The sequence below is a fragment of the Sesamum indicum genome, linkage group LG10 (assembly GCF_000512975.1).
Source record: "Sesamum indicum cultivar Zhongzhi No. 13 linkage group LG10, S_indicum_v1.0, whole genome shotgun sequence".
Lineage (NCBI taxonomy): Eukaryota > Viridiplantae > Streptophyta > Magnoliopsida > Lamiales > Pedaliaceae > Sesamum > Sesamum indicum.
Window position 1 is genome coordinate 11113705 of NC_026154.1, and position 20955 is coordinate 11134659.

General features: G+C 34.5%; 2 protein-coding genes across 3 annotated transcripts; both read left to right on the top strand.

The window, feature by feature from the left end:
* On the top strand, positions 490-1488 carry LOC110012714 (uncharacterized mitochondrial protein AtMg00810-like). The gene has a single exon (XM_020697411.1). The coding sequence runs from the start codon at positions 490-492 to the stop codon at positions 1486-1488; it is 999 nt and encodes a 332-aa protein (XP_020553070.1).
* On the top strand, positions 3661-13202 carry LOC105172330 (probable E3 ubiquitin-protein ligase LUL4). 2 transcript variants are annotated; one of them, XM_011093712.2, is made up of 4 exons: positions 3661-4397; positions 8723-9218; positions 12512-12680; positions 12949-13202. In XM_011093712.2, the coding sequence occupies exons 1-3, from the start codon at positions 3829-3831 to the stop codon at positions 12638-12640; spliced, it is 1194 nt and encodes a 397-aa protein (XP_011092014.1). In that variant the 5' UTR covers positions 3661-3828; the 3' UTR covers positions 12641-12680; positions 12949-13202. The 2 variants fall into 2 exon arrangements, with proteins under 2 accessions (XP_011092014.1, XP_011092015.1); XM_011093713.2 differs by having other exon boundaries at positions 3662-4397; positions 12512-12614.

Here is a 20955-nt window from a genome sequence, read left to right on the forward strand (position 1 = left end):
GTTCGAAGCCTAGCACCGGGGTCGTGAGCAACCATAGGCGTGCTACCCACTGCACGCTGGAGCAACCCAATCTGAATGGACATCTGCTCCATGTCACGCCGCATATCAGCAATGCTGTCGTTTCCGAATACGCCAGCCATCTTCTAAATCACGTGCCGACATTCGTCCAACTCCAAATTCAACACCGTGATCTCAGATTCTAGGGAAGAGACCTTCTCCTCCAATTCCGCCAATCGGGAGTGTCCGTCCTCCGGGTTCTCAGCTCTCTCGTCGGATGAAGCTGCGTGTCGCGGGCTTTCCGGATCTTGCCCTGACGCCTTCGCAGCAGTAGCAGTCGTACGCCTCGGCCCCATCTCGGCACGAGGCTCTGTTGCAAAATCAGTCACTGTAAGACTCTTCCTAGTTGTATCTGTGGGAAAGGGTTGGCCGTTGCATCATTTAGATGTCAACAATGCCTTCCTACATGGCTCCCTTGATGAAGATGTTTTTATGACAGCACCCCAAGGCTATGAAATTCCCCCTGGAAAGGTGTGTAAATTGGAAAAATCACTGTATGGCCTGAAACAGGCCTCTAGGAAATGGAATGAGGAATTCACTAACAAAATGAAACTCTTTGGGTTTGAGCAATGTAGCCATGACCATTGCTTGTTTATAAAGGGTACTGGTGTGAACTTGATTGCATTACTTGTTTATGTAGATGATATATTAATCACCTCAGCCTCTGAAAATTCAATAATGATTGTTAAAAACTACTTGGATAAGCTTTTTACTGTCAAACATTTAGGAAATGCTAAATATTTCCTAGGATTAGAGTTAGCTCATTCCAAACAAGGGCTAGTGGTTACACAACACAAGTATGCACAGGATATTATCAAAGATGTGGGATTAAAGAATGGTAAGAACAGCACCACACCTTTGCCCCCAGGACTGAAACTCTCTGCAGATGCAGGAGCTGCCTTAACTGATCCCTCCAGGTACAGAAGATTGGTTGGACGGCTCCTATATCTGGGATTCACCAGACCGGACCTCTGCTATGTAGTCCAGCAACTAAGTCAGCATCTTCAACAACCCTGTGAAAAACACTGGGAAACTGCCATTCATGTTGTGAGATACCCAAAGGGAAGTGTCTCTACTGGTTTATTCCTACCATCTAATACTGATTTTTCTCTTCGAGTTTATTGTGATGCAGACTGGGCTGCATGCCAGACAACAAGAAAGTCACTTACTGGATTTTGCATTTTTATGGGACAAACACCTCTTTCTTGGAAAACCAAGAAGCAAACGACTGTGGCAAGATCATCAGCCGAAGCTGAATACCGTAGCATGGCCACAACTACTTGCGAGGTGACATGGTTGATTTATTTACTTAAAGTTCTGGATATACAAGTGAAACAACCTGTGCCATTTTTCTGTGATAATAAGGCCGCATTGCACATTACTGCAAATCCTGTATTCCACGAACGGACGAAGCATCTCGAAATAGATTGACACGTTGTAAGGAACAAATTTAAGGAAGGGGTGATACAACCAACTTATGTGTTTTCCAAGCAGCATGTTGCAGACATCTTCACAAAATCACTACCCTGTAGTGCCTTCATTCACTTGAGGACCAAGTTGAGCCTGGTTAATCTTACCTCAAGTTCAACTTGCGAGGGGAGTGATGAAATTAGAGATTTGACTACAACTAAGAAGATGGGTCTTTCTTCTTAAATGGAATTTGCAGCTAGCAGCCGTTGACATTTTAATATCTGTTTATTGCTGCTGTGTACAAGAATCGTGTTTCTCTCTATCACGCTTTATTTTGCTACTTAAGTGCTTTAGCACTTTAGAGGTTAGGTAGGTTAGTTGCAAGCCATGTATATAAGGCGGTCTTCAGCCTTCCATCCTCTCATCAAGAAACAAGAAACTTACAGATGAAAACTACTTCTCTTCCATACAGTTTTTCCAGTTTGAATACATTGAGTTGCAAGATTTTGTTGTTCTTCGTTTTCATGTATTTCCAAGTTCAATTTCAACATACATCTTATGAAATGATTATTGTTGATAGATCTGACAATTCGATTCGATATTAATTATTCTATTGCTACCTATGGGTTCAATGATGGGTAATTATCATGAATAAGTGGTACAAGTAGCAAGCAAATTAATTGTGTGCTTCGCATGCTTTATTTACAGGGACAAGAAAACTAGGTTAGATGATTGCAACTATTTCAATTGTTTAATCTAAGTTCAACAATCGCTATTGTTAAATTGATAAGGAACACAATCGTGCCCAGTCATGAGATAATAAGTTTTTATTTAAATGCTTGAGTCAAATCAATTATAATATAAAAATAGGGATTTATTATGAGTATCCTAATAGGTTTCAAGGTTGAATGCTTGATTGTGAAATTAATCTTGTGCTATCAATGATTAACATAACGATTGGGTGATACATTCCATCGGATCGGACTTCTTACCTACTAGTTTCTTCCTAATAATTTATCTCTACTTTCTGTTTAATATCTATTAGTTAGTAGTAATTCTTAATTCAATCCCCCTCCTATTTGATTATCGTAACTTGACTGAGAAATTAATTCGTAGTTCCCTAGGGATTCGACCTGATCCCACTACTGCATACAGTAGAGTCTGTAATTAATTTTGACATTCGATAAACGATCAATGCTAGATGTATTTTTTTAAGTAAGGAAGAATTTATGTATAATTACACCAAATTTTTAGATGAAGGGCGTGTAATTATCCTGATTTCTTTAGTTATATGCATTATTTAGTTATAATGTAATTTAAATTTTTAAATATAATGATAACTTAACTATACTTTCAATTATTATTATAAATAAAATTATAAAAATAAAAATAATAAATATTGAAATTATCATTAGGATGATTGCAGTAAAAAATGCAAATTTAAATTTTAAATTTATTTGTATAATTTGGAGTTCCATAGCAAAAGGTGATAATTTTTCTTTCTTTTGTCGCAAAATATGGTGATTTTTCTCGTCGCTTTCACTACGAAAATGATGTGGTCGTAAAAGCTAATTTTCAATAGCAGATACTCTTTTGTCATCAATTGACAATTCACAAAAGATGGCTGCAATCATCGGATCAAAACGTAGGAATAAAAATGCAATCCTTATGTTGAATTTATGTTTTTGCTCTTTTGTTTTGTGTTTTGAAAATAAAGAGAGAAAAATAGGTAAATGTGTGTTGAAAATAGATGGTATGTTTGGACTTGTGTTTTGAGGTAATTTAAAATATTTTAAAATAAGTGGTGTAGGTCTGATGTTGAGATTTTGGAGACAAAAATCATTGTTTATTGTCAAATTATATCTCTTTTATATATATCTATATATATAAATATGTAAATACTGTATGTTTAATGTTGTATTTTTTGGAGACAAAAATCACTATTTATTGTCAAATTATATATTTTTTATATTATATATAAATATATATATATATATATTATGTAGAGAAAGTTAAAAAATAACAAAATACACAAATAAGATTTAAAAATCTATAAATAAATATTGAATGTGTCTTATTTTTGAAAAATGCAACAACATGAATCCAAACATTGCCAATTTTTCTGCCAATATCACTGACGTGTCCGTGTGCAGCACACCTAAGCTACACGCGCAATTGATAAAAGAGTTTGGAATAGAATATGTAATGCTATGTTGACTCCAACCAGATCCCACCTTAAAAGTACTGGATTTTACTGCGGATCGACGTTTCGTCTTTGTCCCAAATCAGAAAAACAAGAACTTTCAACGACCTTCGCACGCCACCACCGCCCTCCAGGCGCAGTCGCCATCCTCCCCGGACATGGGCCTGTCGTGGAGTAAAAGACACCACCACCCTCAAAACCACCACAACTACCCACCCCTCCCTCCGTCATCCTCTTCTCCCGTCAGTCCTCCCCCAGCAATTCCAGCTCCCCCTCAACCTACATCACCAACCCACGCTTCCAATCCACCCGTCCAACCACCAAGCTATGCTTTTGCTGCAAACGCCCCTTATTCTGCACCCCAACCACCGGAGCAACACCCTTATCCCGCCTTCCGTCCCCCTCCACCTCCACCCCCGCCTCTTCCCCCCTACAACTACAATTACAACTTCTCCAATTACTACTCGAGGCCCGTTAATAATATGGGTCAGTACCCCAACTACCGCCCGTATTACATCCCCCAAATTAGCGGGTGGGCCCCATCAGTTGCACCTCTTCCTCCGCCACCGCCACCACTTCAGCCTGCTCCTTACGTAGATCACCAGAGTGCCAAGAAGATCAAGAATGATGTTAATGTTCACAAAGACACCATAAGGCTTCAAGTGGATGAGCAGTTCCCAGACTGTCACTTGGTTTCTTTCACTTTTGATGCTTTGGTTGATGGCAGGTTTGTCGAACGTTTGCTTGACTATTGTGGGAAACACCATTTTTCTGCTTTTACTATGTCTTTGTCTTGGAATTATGCCATTGATAGATGTTGTATGTCTCCTTGTGTGAGCAAATGAATGTTTAGATGTCTTTTAGGTTTGCCTTTGACTTTGATAACAGTGGTTCTCTTCTACTCACCTTTGGGAAGATAGTGTTGGATCTACCTTACCGTAAGAAATCATTAACAGACTAACATAATGAATTGATACATACTATGAACAAAAAGGATTAAAGAAGTTAATCAGAATAGTCAGAATTGCAGGCATTTGGAGTATCTGAATATATAACTGGGTTGACAGTGGGATTCCGATTTATCATTACCAGCCTATGGCATGAAGTAATCACTCTTGCAAATGCTGACTCAAGAAACATACTTCCCTGGATGATCTTGTGGGGATGCTGTCAAGTAAAGCTTAAGTTGTTTGAGTTGATCTGTTTTCTATTTGATGATTTAAGTTTCTGCTCATTCTGTCATTGTATTTCTGATAACATTGCTCTGTGGTTGATCCTTGCTGTTCTGTTTTATTTAATAGTCAAAAGACTAGGATTTAACATGTCCAACCACACGTTCATCCAAAGCTTGTTTTATCAGCCGAAGCCCCAAGATTCAATTTAAAAAACAAATTGCATAGGGATTTTAATTCTTGTTTGTGGTTGCACTCTTCAAAAAAATCCATGAAAGTATCATATGAAATAGGTGTGATTTATGATGTCTAATAACAGTGTGGATTCTGGACAAGCTTTCTCATCTAATCATTGCCCTTTGTAAGTTGTTTGGCTCGAGATCAATTTTCCTTCACACGACTCAGGGGGTAGTAGAATGCTGAAAACTATTGAGGCTAGTTTCCAGGCGTTCCCCAGGAATGGGTATAGTCTTTTGCTTGTCAAACTTGTCATATATTAGGGATAATTATGGGTGCATTTCTGATTTCTTTACCAGTGTCCTTTTTCCTTGTACTTCTTTTTTCCTTCTCTTAAGGTGGTACTATTTTTGAGAATTGGATAGCTTGGCGGTGCCAGTTAATATAACTTTTTTCTTCTCCATCCAGTGTATTTGTGTTGGCTGGAATGTGCTTTCATCATTTTTTCTCCCACCTCAGCAAGGTTGGTGAGGATGACTACACTTATGTCCATGTCAATGCTACCTTGCAATTGTTTACAAGTGCATTAAATTTGATGCTTCTATCTTTTTGTGGAATCTAAATAACCTTCTGATAGATTGACTTAGTCAAGAGGTAGGAGTGGACTTCAATTTTTTCTTACATCTTTCTGAGTGTGTTGTAGTTGAGATTGTGCTGCTTAGCATTAATTGATGATCAATACTATCAAACAGGAAAAAATACCCATTTCCCTATTTTTAAGGTAAAGAACACTGCTTTTCTTCCAATTTACAAGTAATAAGCCTAGTCAAATTATTAGGAAAAGAAAAAATAAATAAATTTGACATATCACTTTATTTGGAGATGCAAAAACAAATGTGAGAGAGCACCATTTATCATTAACTATCTGATACTCATGCAAGTTAAACCAATCAACTCAATTTAGCAAGGTTGGAGCATAATGTCTTTACTTTTGGTGCTTTTCTGAGAGAATTTTGCTAGTGAAAAGCACATAAGAGCCATGTCATTTCGTTTTCAACTTTTGTCATTGCCATTTGAAATTATGGGCTCTTTTGATTAGTACAAAGTTAATATTGCTGCTTCTTCTAAATTGATGTTTTATGTATTATGGTTTTCGCACTATTCCAGTTATTAGGATACATAGATATTTAACATAGTCAAGAGATGTTTAACATCGCATGTATTCCAAGTAGAAGTAGGTGAGTTTGTTTGGTAAAAACTGAAGTTGGGGCACGAGGTCCAATATATGTTGAGTGGTTGCTTTGAAGTAGACAACAGTCATATGGTTAGTGATGTGAATAATGGTCAAAGATTCAAGTTGGTTTTGGCTTGTAATACACTTAAGTCCTTGCAGTGTCTTGTAAATTGAAGTCCTTTCCCAATGTCTTCATGTTGTCTCTAACAAATAAATGTGTAACTAGCTTAATTAGCTCGACTGTGCTCTTTCTCAATGATTCTAACCTCATCCCTCACAATATGAAACTTCCTTTCTTTGTGGATTGTTACTTGTTGTAAAGGCAAAATTCATGTTTTTTGATAATCTATGATGTATGGACACGGACACGGACGCGAAACGGCACGGATACGGTGACACAAAAAAATACAAAAAGATTAGGAAATAGGACACGACACGACAATTTGATACGGCTATATATAATATATTTTTTTATTGTGTATATTGTCAATTTCTCATAAAATTAAAATATGCAATATGAAAAATATCAAGATAAAACATAAAATATGCATATGTTACATCTAATTTCTTAACCAAATGTGGATTCAAAAATATACATCATCAGTTTCTTTTAAAAATTATGCAATGAAGGTGGCAATTTGACCACTTACCCATTTGGGGTTGATAGATTTTTTATCTTTCTTGAATGGAAAGTAAGGGTCAATTTGATTGTAGAGCCATACACAATGCATAGAAAATGATGCCGATGCGGTTGTTCAATTCTATCGTGCCCCTCACCCAAAGTTCACTCACTCTTGATTCTCTTTGGGAGAGATGCACCCTCCTCTCAGCTATGTCCTTGCCCCACACGCTTTTTGGACTGACGGGACCAGGACTAGGGATCGAGTAGGGCACATCCCTCCCATTTTACTTCCATGACGGGAACAGGGGAGGATACTCGTTACACCACGATTTTGAATCAGAAGAGAGATTTCAAAATTTCTAATAATTCGAATCATCATGACTATCTCTCGAAATTATAGTAATTTCATTAAAACTTTTAGTTTGAGAGGAGTGAATTAATTCTTTTTTTTTTTAAGACCAAAACTCCTTTTTTAGAAGGACAACCCAAAACATTTTGAGATTAAAAAAAAAAAAAAAACTAAATGTGTCCAAAACGTGTCGGACATGCCTCCAAAATGTATTGGACACGCCAACAAGTGTGTCCGTGGCGTGTCCGACGCCGTGTCCTTTTCCTTTTATTTTTTATTTTATATTTTGGACGCATGGATGCATTGAGTAATTTTTTTGAGTGTCTGTGCATTATATTGTATGATATGATTTACTTGCATTACTATCATTTTTCACAAATTACTACCAAACAAAATTAATTTCTTGCACATGATTGAAACTTTACCCATCCAATTAATTTCTAACTTCAACAGAGCATGCTCTTTCAAGGTCGCAAAATCTCAATAGGTGTTAGCTTTTATTTCAATGATGCCACATGTTTCATAGTTTTGGTCTGTGGGATTGTTGGTTTGTTCCGAGTTATGTGACAGTGTTACTTGTTGCCTTCTCTGCTGTGAACACAACATATCACCTGGATGCCATTGATTCTTTTTCATCTCGTTGATGATGCTGGCTTTACTTGATATAGTTACTAAACCACTATAACTTTGACTTCCGCCTATCCAGATGCTCCCAAAATATATTTGCCTCGTGTTCTACATCATTTCCATAAATCCTTCTATACAGAAAATTGGATATAAATGTACTATCCAATAATCACAATGCCATTTATGTGATTACAGTGGGATATTCAAGACAATAAGCTCATACGAGGTTGCTCTTCCTATTGTTCACCTGGTTAAGCATGAAAACTTTATTCAGACCTGAATTTGAGTTAATAATTTGCCCTTTTAATCTCTATGAAGTATGGAGGAGATGGTACACTTGCACAATCCAGAAAATGAAGGAACTATTACCATACGAATGCAAAAATTCATGTTGTGTCGAACAAATAAATGTGTAATTAGCTTTACTAGCTTGATTGTGCTATTTCTCAATGATTCAACCCTCACAATACTAAACTTGTTTTCTGTGTGGATTGTTACTTATTGTAGAGGCAAAACTCATGTTTTTGAATGATTTACTTGCATTACTATCATTTTTCACAAATTACTACCAATCAAAATTAATTTCTTGCACATGATTGAAACTTTAGCCATCCAATTAATTTCTAACTTCAATAGGGCATGCTCTTTCAAGGTCGAAATCTCAATAGGTGTTAGCTTTTATTTCAATGATGTCACGAAGAATGATGTTTTACAGTTTGGATCTATGTGATTGTTGATCCATTCTGAGTTATCTTTTTACTTGTTTTCTTCCCAGCTATGAACACAACATATCACGTGGATGCCGTTGATTCTTATTCATGTCATTGATGATGCTGGCTTTACTTGATATAGTTTTGCACTTATATTGCAGTATTACTATCTTCTATTTTGCCAAGGAGGGGGACAACTGTAGATTTACTCCAGTATATCCGGAGATTGTGCCTGTGAAGGTTCCATTCCAGAAAGGACTAGGGCAGAAATTCTGCCAGCCTTCAGGAACTGGCGTGGACTTAGGCTTCTTTGACACTGATGACCTGTCAAAGCCTGTAGAAGATATTTACCCACTTGTAATATCAGCAGAATCACGTGGACCATCAATGTCTATCGCTTCAAGTGAGGAGCTGGAAAATACATCTCCTCATGCCCAAATCTCTCAGGCTGTTTTAGAAAAGAAAGATAGTGGAAATTTTCAGGTGAAAGTAATAAAGCAGATTTTATGGATTGATAATGCTCGTTATGAGTTGCGTGAGATTTTCGGGATCAGCAATTCAGCTGAAGCTGCCATCAACGACATGGAATCAGGAAAAGAATGTATCATTTGCATGACTGAGGTCAAGAATACAGCTGTGTTGCCATGCAGGCACATGGTAACCACCTCAACTTCAACCTTTTATTTAATCATAGATGGAGAATATGATTATAACCAGAATGTAACAAGTTTAACTCAGAAGGGCTGCTGTTAATTTAACTAAATTGAAGTAAATTTATGTTATAATGGAAGCTCTGAAGTTCTCTACAAAAACCTCTTTTAAGCCTTGCCTCCTGACTGACTTGAACTTGCTGATGAAATCTAAAGATATCAGAATATCTGCGTTCTAGACATTAGGTTACTTTTTCCTTTTTCCTTCTATTTTAGTTGGTTGAAACTGTACGAGAACTACTTCAACAATTTAATTAATTTGCAGAATTGTTAAATTCTTAAGATATCTATAGTCTCCTTAAACTAAGCTTCTCTACTTTAAATATCAGGAAATCATAAAGGACAACTTCTTCAGTTGCCTTGAAGTTTTGATGAACTAGGATACATTTAGATGGATTACCATTAAACCGTTAATTGACTGCATAATCTAATATTTTCTTAGTTTTTATGGTTAATTACACTTACCTTCCCTCCAAAATAGATTAATTACAATCTCTTCCTCTCCTCTTTTACAATTTGATTAACCTTCGCTCTAAGTTGGCTCCTTGGTACTCATGAATCCTCAATATAATAAACTTCCTTGGTACTCATGAATCCTCAATATAATAAACTTACTGTAATGATCAATTCATAAGTTAATTACATGATAATTTTGCCCTATTATATATTTGGGAAGGAATGTATTTGTAATATTAGTTGAAGGTGTACTTCTTTAATATATTTATAAGCATTTTTAATTAGAATATCATTGCTCTCAAGTATTCAATGTAGCTCTAATGCAAATTTCAGTTTGGGATGGCAATTTTGCAGAAAGTGTTTAGATCTTAGAATAAACTGAATCCTAATTTCATTTCTTTGACTTGAAAGGGGAACAATCCCGTGAGTCCTTAAAACACCCAATCCTCTCTCTCCATGTTCCCTCCTACGGATGACAGTAGGCCGGGTTCATGATGGGTTTGCCAAAACTTGGGACCTGACATGTCAAGGTTCTTAAGGACCAGGAATCAGACCATGTCTGAAATGAACCCAGTGGGTTAAACCCTGTTTGGCCATTTTATAGTTTTAAAAATATTAAAAGATATCTTTCAGATACAGCAAAAATAATCTCTAACTGTATACATGAGAAAGTTATATTTTAGCAAGGAACTACTTGTCTGCAATTTATACCATGTAGTTAGTTTTAGAAACACTATAATTACAAACATATGTGATAGTTTATATATATTAAAAAGCATATAGTTAAGTTCAGATTATTATTTATATTTGTAAAATATTATATATTTATATTCTATATGTGATTATATAGGTAACATAAGCATATTTGTAGATATATAACATAAGATACATATTTGAAGATTTAAAAGATACTTCTTAATTCTTTAATCAGTTGGATCTAGGTCCATAAACTAGGATCAGGGACCTATTTATGGTTCGAAACCTACACCAAATGGACCGTGTTTTCAGGATGGGTCTAGATTTGACCTGAACATTGCCATCTCTACTATCTTCTACCTCCTTCATGTCCCTCGCCTTCCCACCACTATAAAACTGCACTGTACACTCCCCTCTCCTTCCCCTTTCTCATCTCTGTCCTTTACCGTCTCTGTCGCCTTTCTACAGTTCTTCATTCCTTCCTTTACCTCCTTATTCTCTCTCCTTTATGTTGGCCACCTTTCCTTTCTGTATATTTTCAAACCTTTGTCGTTCTCTCTGTCCGGCTCCTGATTGCTCAATCTATCTTCTACTGCCACCTCTTCCTCTCTTTCTCATAGTTTGGGCCCACATTTTTTCTTGCCACCCTAACGATGATAAGAAAAGTTGTGGCCAAGAAAGAAAAAGGAAAATAGTAAATAAAATAGAAGAAAAAATGATCTCAAAGTCAATGAAAACAAAGATAGAGAAATGTTATACCTTCTTTTCTTATTAAAATCACAGTCTAATTATTTTACAGATCACATCTACATTGAATATCTAAATCCCTTAAAGATAGTTATTTACTTGAACATGTCATTTTCCTTTCACAGATGCAAAATGTTATTCTAAAATATATTTACAAGCGCCAAAAAGTTATCACCCACCACTAATTTTTAAGGCCTTCATATGACTAATTATTCCCTCCAACACTTATATTTGTGAAAAAGTGACCCGTTACATTTTGCTCTTTTATGTGTATATATATTACATGTAAACCGACTATTGTGAATCTGCCAAAGGTATTCTTGTCAATGAAATATAAGGAATTGGTAGAGGCTACACAGGAAATTCCTTAAATTTTTTTACCTACTCAATCATTTTTCATAAAAAATGCAAATGGTAGCGGGGGAGTTAACAAACATGGTAAATTTAGAGCAAAGGTTTTGTAGTTTCAATACGAGTACGGGATGTGTTCGTAATTAGCTTGTCTGGAGGAGAGCTAATCATAATCAAATATGTTCTTTATTCCGTCTGTTGTATGCTCACAGATGCTTGCCACATTAAGGAAGATAGAGCAATCATGATTTTGCTCATTTCATTTGCTTAATTGGAGAGTAAATAATGAAAGAACCGATGATCAATTAAGAAAGACGAAAGAAGGAAATAACCAGGGGAAGGGATGTAATTCAACTAAATGGGTTAACAGAAAACATGTCTTCTTGGTCCTATTTTTAATCTTAGAACCTGCACTTTTTCTCTGATCTTATGCAATGTTTTTGAATTTATAAATGAGGTGGTTTTAGTGGCGACTATCTTTGGTGGCAAAAGTAGAGGATGTTGTATGTTCCTATCAGCTGCCAGAATTAAGCATAAGTACACAACTCCAAAATAGAGGATGTTGTGTGTTCCTATTGGCTGCTGGAATATAACATAAATACACAACTCACAGATTCATTTCTCACACGTTCTTTATTGGTGATTGTTGTCAGTCTTTTTGTAGTCTGCTTCTGAGACTAACAGCTGGCTTTCGGCCAAAAAAGTTTATTGTTCCCCATTTTCTAATACTCCTGAAATTTCACTAATGTAAGATACTTTTATCATTGTTTTTTATCTGGTCTACTTGTGATCTCGCTGAAACTATGCTGAGGCGAAAGAAAATGCAAAATGAAAATGTTTAGTGAAGACTGGTTAAAGTATATGCTCTTATGAAACATATTGCTCATTTTGGCCTTGGTTTTCTATTTCTTTGGTTTGCACGCTATCAAGACTTCACCACGAACTGGAAATATTGATTCAGCAGTTTGAATCCTGTTCTTTGCTTTGCAGTGTATGTGTAGTGACTGTGCCAAAGAGCTAAGGATCCAGTCAAACAAGTGTCCTGTATGTCGTCAGCCCATTGAGGAGCTTCTGGAAATCAAGGTTGATGAAGGTAACGACAATGGACAAATCCTCTGATCATCTATTCCAAGAGAAATTTATGTAGACACCTGCTGAGGTTGGGCCATGTTACCAGAAAATTGAAAAATCACAAAATACACTCTTTTCTTCATCTTTGCATTACAGATTCCCGCAGCACTTTGATCTTTCAAACAAAATTTGTAACGTAGAAGAGCTTTCGTAGTATGATAAATAGTATGGGTGTCAGTTTGATTAACTCATAATCAAAACTGTACTATCTTCTGCAATCAATTCATTGGTTTGGAGCAAGTTATTTGTTAACTTCTCTGATTTCTCTTGCTTATTCTTGATTGCTGCATCTTCAGAAGCAGAGGACTGACCTACAGCTTCCATATGAATGTCAACCATACACACAAATTGCAGTTGGGAAGAATGATTGCTACTCATCAGGATCTGTACAGTTCACATTGTAATCATATTATATCCTTTGCTGAAGTTTGTAAATTTTACTCCCTTTGATAGTTTTGTCTTTTTTTTCCTTCCAAAATTTGTTAAAACTGTAAAAATAAATTCTTTTTTCTGATCCCTGCTTGAGAATGTAAGTTGATCTTGCATGCTAGATTCTTGATCCTTTATTCCTTATTTTTTGCTATTTATTAATATCTCTATCTCTCTGTCTTCTCCATCATAAAAGCTTCATCATTTCTTTGTATTTTAGGTTGGACAAAATTATTCTTGTCATATTATTTTTCTTGAAGGATAAAAGTGTAGATTGATTTGCTATTATCTTAAATTTTCATTTTAATAATATTTGGTCTCAGTAAAATATTTTCATTTTTTTCTTATAAGTATATTTGCCAACTTTGACAAGGTCTATTTTAAAAGGGATCGCTGACTTGACGTAGGCTTGTCAAGGAATAGGGTCTTTTACCCAAAAATTAATTTTCATTCCCATAAATTCCACTCGATTGGCACGAGATTCGAGTTTATCGTAGATTCATTAAATTAAATGAGTGGGTATAGATAAAATATTTATGGATATGTGTAATGTTGACATAGTCCAATACTAAAAAACATTTACCTATCCACTAGTTTCAAATTCTTGAATTTATAAATTTTTAGTAAATCAATTGATTAAATTTACTTAATATTAAAAAATTTATAAATAGTATAGAATCATTTCATTACATATTTTATTTATATCAATTATATATTGATGGTTTGACGAAATGTGATGGGTTTTTTCATCTTTGATTTCGTAACAGCTCAAAGTTAACTTTATGATCAAAACTTAATCTGAAAATTTAGGTGGGAAAAAAAAAAGAATATTCGGAGGAAAAATTAAATTAGTTGAATTTGACTAATATATGGAGTACATAAAGTTCGTTTCAATTCAAATGTTAACACATATCACATCGAAGTTGAATGTAAATTCAAGTGGATAAGCCTTTAGGGTATTACGGCATCTAAATGAAAGTTAAATGTATTATCAAGCGCAATTTATTTACTTTTTACCAACTCCAATCTTCTTGTTTATTTCGATCTTATCTCGATTTTATAATCAATTAACATTATAGGTTCATCATTATTTGGATAAATTTCAAATCATTATTTAAAATTTTAATAATTAACATCGATCCTATTGTGGATATTGTGTCATTTGTGTTTATAATTTATTATTTCAAAATAATTACATATATAAATTATGAATATGATAGTTACACAATTTCATATAGTAATAAAATAAAACTCAAAAAATTTTAGAAAAGCTGCATCAATATAGAGTTACGAACTTGTTGCTTTCCTAAAATTATGATTGTGTCCCTCTATGTAGGTTTTTATGGTTGACAATAATTCCAAAATAAAACTTTGTTAACTCTTAACACTGTCTCACCTCATATGCACAAACTCGAGAAAACTAAGAAAAAATCCATAATCATGTTGGCAAGATTCTCAAAACTTGAGGTAGTAGAAAGTATTTCTAGAAAGTATGCAAACTTCTACATGTGTGCCAGCTGAAAAGAGTGATGGCCCTTTAAATAGTTCAAAGAATTTGACTGTATAAAAAATTAAGTGGTTTACTTAAAATTCATAATATTATAATAAGTTCAATTTTTAATAGGCCATATAAATATATAAAACATAACAGCTAGATACTTATCAAGCCTCAAAGGAGCATAATTAAATTATTATAATAATGAAGCCATAAACCTCAAATAAATATTAAATTAAACTAGTACATTAAATTGAAATCAAGTGTTGGAATAATTTGATAATTTAAAATATCTTAAAGCCTATTTTCGACGATCCCCACAAAATTAAAAATATTGAAATTAAAATATGAAATGAAATAGGTGGCAACTGATACCATGCAATTGGTACATGTGCTCTTTGGTCTTTAACATACACTTAATATTGGCAATGTTCATTTCAAGAAGCAATGATGGACTTAGCTTCAAAATATGCCCCTTGAGCCAAACTTCAATCATCAACACACACGATATTAACTTTAAAACATGGTTATAGCGGGTGAGAATATTAATGGCCCTAGACTCTGATCCTGATTGTTGTGAGGTCTCTATGATGAGCCTAAACCCATAATTACGGCCCATGACAACTCACACTCAGGTGTGCCCTTCAAAACCTCAGCAAAAGAGCATGTTTGGTCTCATCAAGGATTAAAGTCCAACCTAACATTACATTTTCATAACACTTTTCACTTCAGGGATGGAAAGGAACACCTTTTTTTTTTTAAAAAAAAAAAAATTGTACTTTATCCTCAAAATAATATGTTATATATGAGTCACACATTGCGGGTTGTTTGTACCTATTAAACCTTGTTATGAGATCTCCAATTTTAAAGATTGGGTTACTCTCCAAGATGACTCCCTTACCAACTTAGCCTATTCTCTTTGATAATAAAGAATGTAGCCTCTATGTTGGTCCTTCAAGACAATTTTCCATCACATAGAATTTAGTATTTTATATCTCTTCTTTGTTTTATTTTTCATATCATTTTCCTTTTCAAGATATTCCATGAGTTTTATTTCAATGTAAAGAGTTATTGCCCCCCCCCCCCACCAAGATAAATGACCAGAAAACACTTTAATTGACCTTTACGTAATCTATTTGACAAACTCAATATAATATGATATTATTTACTGAATAAAAGTGAATGTTATCTTGTTGTTCTTATTTAATTATGTTAAAAAGCTCAAAGATCATTTAGACAACCCATGCATTTGGGCCGTACATTATATGGAGGCTATATAATCAATTGATAAAGGTTAGGTCTAAAATATTTCAAATCGGGGATTTCGAGATTGGCATTGAGTGTCCTATGAAGACTTGTACTAAATATTGTATTCATTGGATGAGTACCAAGTTTCATTAGTGACTGACGTTGGACGTTTGTATGATCTTAGTGGGTTGATTGACTAGGTGCCAAACTAATTGAACTGACTCGTGCAGATTGTCATATGGAAGCCTTATAAACTTGGTCAGTATGATTGAAATTTGCAGTTCCGATAGTATAGAGTAGTCGTCAAACTTGAGGAAGTAGAGTGATGTGCACAAGATGACTAAATCATAGATCTGGCTATAGGTGAATTTGTCACGGATATGGTCATTATAAGTCATGTCCATTGTAGTTAGAATGTGTAGTGAGAACGACGAGTTTAAAGATGAGGATCCATCCCTTCATGTAAAGATATATCTTTCAATACAATAGTTATATGATAGGTCTATCTTTTTATTGTATAACTACGTCCCCTAGCTCGAGGTTTGAATTTCTTCTTGGTAGTACCCTCATTAACCTTAGGTTTATTAATTATTGAATTGGCTTCGTCGGAATCTATAGTGTAACTAGTATTTGCCACTACAGAGTAAACCAATTTAAAAATGGGATAACATGCTCTATAGGACATGAGTTCTAGTATAAGAAGTGTTTCATGTCATAAAGAGGTTGAGCTGACGACAAGACATGCCTTTCACTGAAGCAGAGTCACATTTTGCTGATGTTAAATATTATCTAAAGACTAATGTTGTAAAGGATGTACAATCTAAGATTGCTTCATCAACAAATGATAGCAAGGCTCAAGAGGCTAAAGCAACGAAAGTCAAACATAATTTGGCTTTGAAAAAAGAAAAGTAACCATGTCATAAATCTCCCACAAGAGACCAAACTTAATAATAGGTGCCTAAATAAAGTTTTAAAAGCGAAAATTGGCATACCAAATATTTTAAAAATACTTTTTAAAGTGTTGGAAATTTATCCCAAAGTGATGATCCCAAATTAATCGACAATTAATGATGAATTTGTAAAACCCTTATACAATAATTTCCGAACGAAATAACAGATAAATAATACAATATGAAAGCAGTAAAATAAATGCATCAGGAGCCAAACCTGGCAATCGAATGCCCAAGCTACCACCGGTCGGCAACCCTCACGGTTGCAAAAACCCACAAAGCCACCAAGACACAAAGATACTAAGACCCACAAAGATCTACTTAGGTTTCACTAAGAATTACTCACAACACATTAAGTATTTTGTTCTTCACAAAGAACAAGTTCTCACAAAGAATTTAAAAAAAAGGTTTTCCATTCTCTTATTCTTGTTCAGTTCTTCACAAACCCGAAAAAGGGGGAAGAGTTTTATCGTGGTCTGACATTTAAGACGAAGGTGGTCGAGTATTTTCCAAGGCTATGGAAATTGGAATGGAGAGAAACAAGAATGAGGGAAATGAAGAAGAAAGAGGAAGAAACGAATCGGCTGAAAAAGACGAAGGAAAAAAAAGGGGGGGGGAAGGGTTAAGAAGATGATGGGTGGGGTTTGTGGGTCGAATCAACGGGTCATGGGCCGGTAGCAAGTGACTGCCATCCAGTGAGAGGCCTTGGTGAGTTTGGCCGTGGGCCAAAAGTTCGACATTTGCCCCCTTGGACCATGACACAGAAAAGGGGCAAGGCCCAAGGGCCGAATTTGGCTCATGATTGCCAGAACACCTACGCGGTACCTGCAAAACAGAGAGAATGACCTTATACACAAGGGTTAAGAAAAGATATATAAAAAATCTTAAAATATTTCTCCAACATCTTCTTCAGAAACTAAATTAGCATCCTCTTCGTTTTTGACATTCCATTTTGGCATTTTACAATCTTTAATAAAATGCCCCCTTTTTCCACAATGATAACATTTCCTATCCCAAAATTTTTCATTATTATCTTTATAGTTGGACCTACTATGACTTCTATTCCTACGTTTATTTTCAAAGTTTCTATCTTGAATTTTCCTTTATATAATTAACGTCATTTAGATCTTGACTAGGTTTATTAGTTTTTAAATCAATTTCTTTACTTTTAAGACCATTCACAACAGCCTCTATATTAACACTATCCCTACCATATTTAATTGTAGCTTTTACATCAAAGTAAGCTTCAAGTATCGCATTTAACAAAACAATTGGAGAATAATCATCTATGTTCTTATCACTAGTCAATTTTATGTCTTGAATTAGTTTTGTAAAATCATTAAGGTTTTCCTCAATATTTTTAGATAAATCCAATTTGTATCTATAAAACTTTTCAAGTAAAAACATCTTACTCGGCAATGAAATTTCAGTATACAATTATTCAGGTTTATTCCATAAATCTTTTGCAAAATTTTGTTTTCCAACTTTTCTCAAAACAGTGTCAGAAAGGTTTAAAATTATTGAAGAATAAGCAAAATCATCAGTTTCAAGTTTCTTTTCATCAGACACACTTTCGGCATACTTTGCATCAATTGCTTTAAAAATAATCTGTTGAATTAGAATTCCTTTCATCTTTTATTGCCAAATATTAAAATCGTACTTCCCATCAAAATGTTGTAAATTATAGCCAGCCATTATAAAATATCAGCAACAAAAGCAACAATTATTATAGAGAATCAATAAATCAAAATTTCACAGTTATTAAACCGAAACCTCCCTAGGCTAAATCTCGACCAGATACCCGACGACCTCAAGGGTCCGGCCAGGTGAGGAATTAGCGGGGAAAAAAGCATGGCTCAAGTATTATCAAGGGAATAAATAATTTTGACAGAGTAATACCACCAGTTATGGTGCACAAAGCATATCAATATCACAAAGCAAAAAGTGGTATGATGGGTGTCGAATCCACAAAAAATAATTCCTACGAACACTTTTGTAGAAGTGTGAGTAGGGTTGAATCCATAGGGATTGGTTTTAAATTAATTCCTTCAAAAATAAAAATAATTAGGGGATTTTTTATTGTGAAGAAGAATAAAAATAAAAATAAAATTAAACTAAAGAGCTAATAAAATTAGAAGAGATAAATATAAGAGAAAAGTATTCGAGTTAAAGACAGGATCATGCTTAATTCCCCGATCGATCATGGATGCAAAGATAACAATCATTCATGATAGATAAATTGGTTGTGGCCATTGGTACGACCTAATGATCTCACCTTTCCTTACCTAGTGGATAGTCAAGGAACGTCCGTTGACTAAATCCCTAATCAACAAACAACCTTGGGAACGTCCTCAAGATTTAATTTACCGACAACATTAAGAACTAGAAAGCCCAATTCTAACCAATAAGTTCCTACGAGGATTTATTTAAGTTAGATTGTGCATTCCCCACAACATAATCGAAGACTTCTACATAATCAATTATGCTATGTTACCACTAGTTATTGAACTAAACAAACAATTACGGATTTGCAAGTTCAATTGGCGAGGCAAATATTTTTGATAATAAATCAAATTATTTGTAATAAAAGCACAGAGAACAACACAAATACCAATATGAATAAAAGTAGAAAGCATAAATTAGATCTTACAACTCGTTGGATTTAAGCTTTCACCAAGTCTTCAACCGAAATGAGAAAACTAGCTAGACATGCTAATGGAAGAATGCATGAAAAGCAAAATAAGAAAATATCATAAAAACATAGAGAGCTCAAGAGTTCAAAAGTTCCTGGTTAAAGTGAATTACATCACATATATATAATAACTAGATACATAATTCTACTACAATTAAAAGTAGATTCCTAAGAACTAAAAGACTTATGGAAATAAAATTATAATCCTAGTTAAACTCCTCATTCATCAAAAGGTAGTCCAAGGAGCTCCAAATTCTTGCTAAAAATCGAGTTTGAGTCTTGACCGAATTTCATTTTGGTTCTTTTCTTCATTTTTCATTTCATTTGTCCTAATGCTGCCAAATAATATTTGATTAGGAACATTTTGATCACAAAATAGATCAAAATATAAAATGAAATAAGCATAAAATGTGATCCTATCATGGTACTAAGCAATAATAGCACTAAGCCGAAAAAGGATAATATGAACAACCCCACAAAGTGTCACACAGATTTTCTGAGAAGCAATTATTTCAAATCACAAGCAATAATATTAGACAGGAAATAATTGCACACAGGAAATAATTTCACACAGTAATTTCTTGCACTAAGCTATCTCAATATATCAGCAGAAATAATTTTCAGAAAATAAGCACTTAATCAGAGAAGTAGGTTACACTTACACAAAGCTATTTTATGCTCAAAACATAATTACCATAAGATAATTTAAAGAATGATTATTAGGATAAAAAATGCAATTAATTACAACACTCACATATGTTGTTGTATGAACCAAACAAGAAGGGAATTAAAGAATGCAAAAAATCGAATAATTTTGTCAAAACTTAAAATAATATTGTAAAAGAAAAATTTCTCACGGAAATATTTCTCTTTTCTTTCTTTTTGCACAAAGCAAACTTTTCCACAAAGTAAACTTACTAATCGCAGTTAAACACTAATTAAACAAAAAAGAAACTGATTTTCCTAAGCAAAAACGCACGGTACCTACAAAAATCAGAATTTTTCTTTCGAGCCTTGAAAAACTGCAGTAAAATTAAAGACTTACCAAAAGATATCATAGAGATATATTTCATCACCACTGAGGCGAAGAATGAGAAACGAGGCTCTGATACCACTGTTGGGAATTTATCCCAAAGTGATGAGCCCAAATTAATTGATAATTACAGAAATAATGATGGGTTTGTAAAACCCTTATACAATAATTTCAGAACGAAATAACAGATAAATAATACAATATGAAAGCAGTAAACTAAATGGCTCAGGAGCCAAATCCAGCAATCAAATGCCGAAGTTCTACCACCAGTCAGCAACCCTCACGATTGCAAATATCCACAAAGCCACCAAGACACAAAGACACTAAGACCCACAAAGATCCACTTAGGTTTCACTAAGAATTACTCACAACACATTAAGTATTTTGTTCGTCATAAAGAAGATGTTCTCACAAAGAATTTCACAAAGAAGCTTTTCCTTTCTCTTGTTCTTGTTT

What these genes read in the sequence shown, in the direction of transcription:
- LOC105172330 (XM_011093712.2), top strand. Translation starts at nt 3,829, where the DNA reads ATGGGCCTGTCGTGGAGTAAAAGACACCACCACCCTCAAAACCACCAC. An exon ending in GATGCTTTGGTTGATGGCAG is followed by an intron (nt 4,398 to 8,722) that starts GTTTGTCGAACG and finishes CTTATATTGCAG; the next exon opens with TATTACTATCTTCTATTTTG. An exon ending in TGTTGCCATGCAGGCACATG is followed by an intron (nt 9,219 to 12,511) that starts GTAACCACCTCA and finishes TTTGCTTTGCAG; the next exon opens with TGTATGTGTAGTGACTGTGC.
- LOC110012714 (XM_020697411.1), top strand. Translation starts at nt 490, where the DNA reads ATGACAGCACCCCAAGGCTATGAAATTCCCCCTGGAAAGGTGTGTAAA.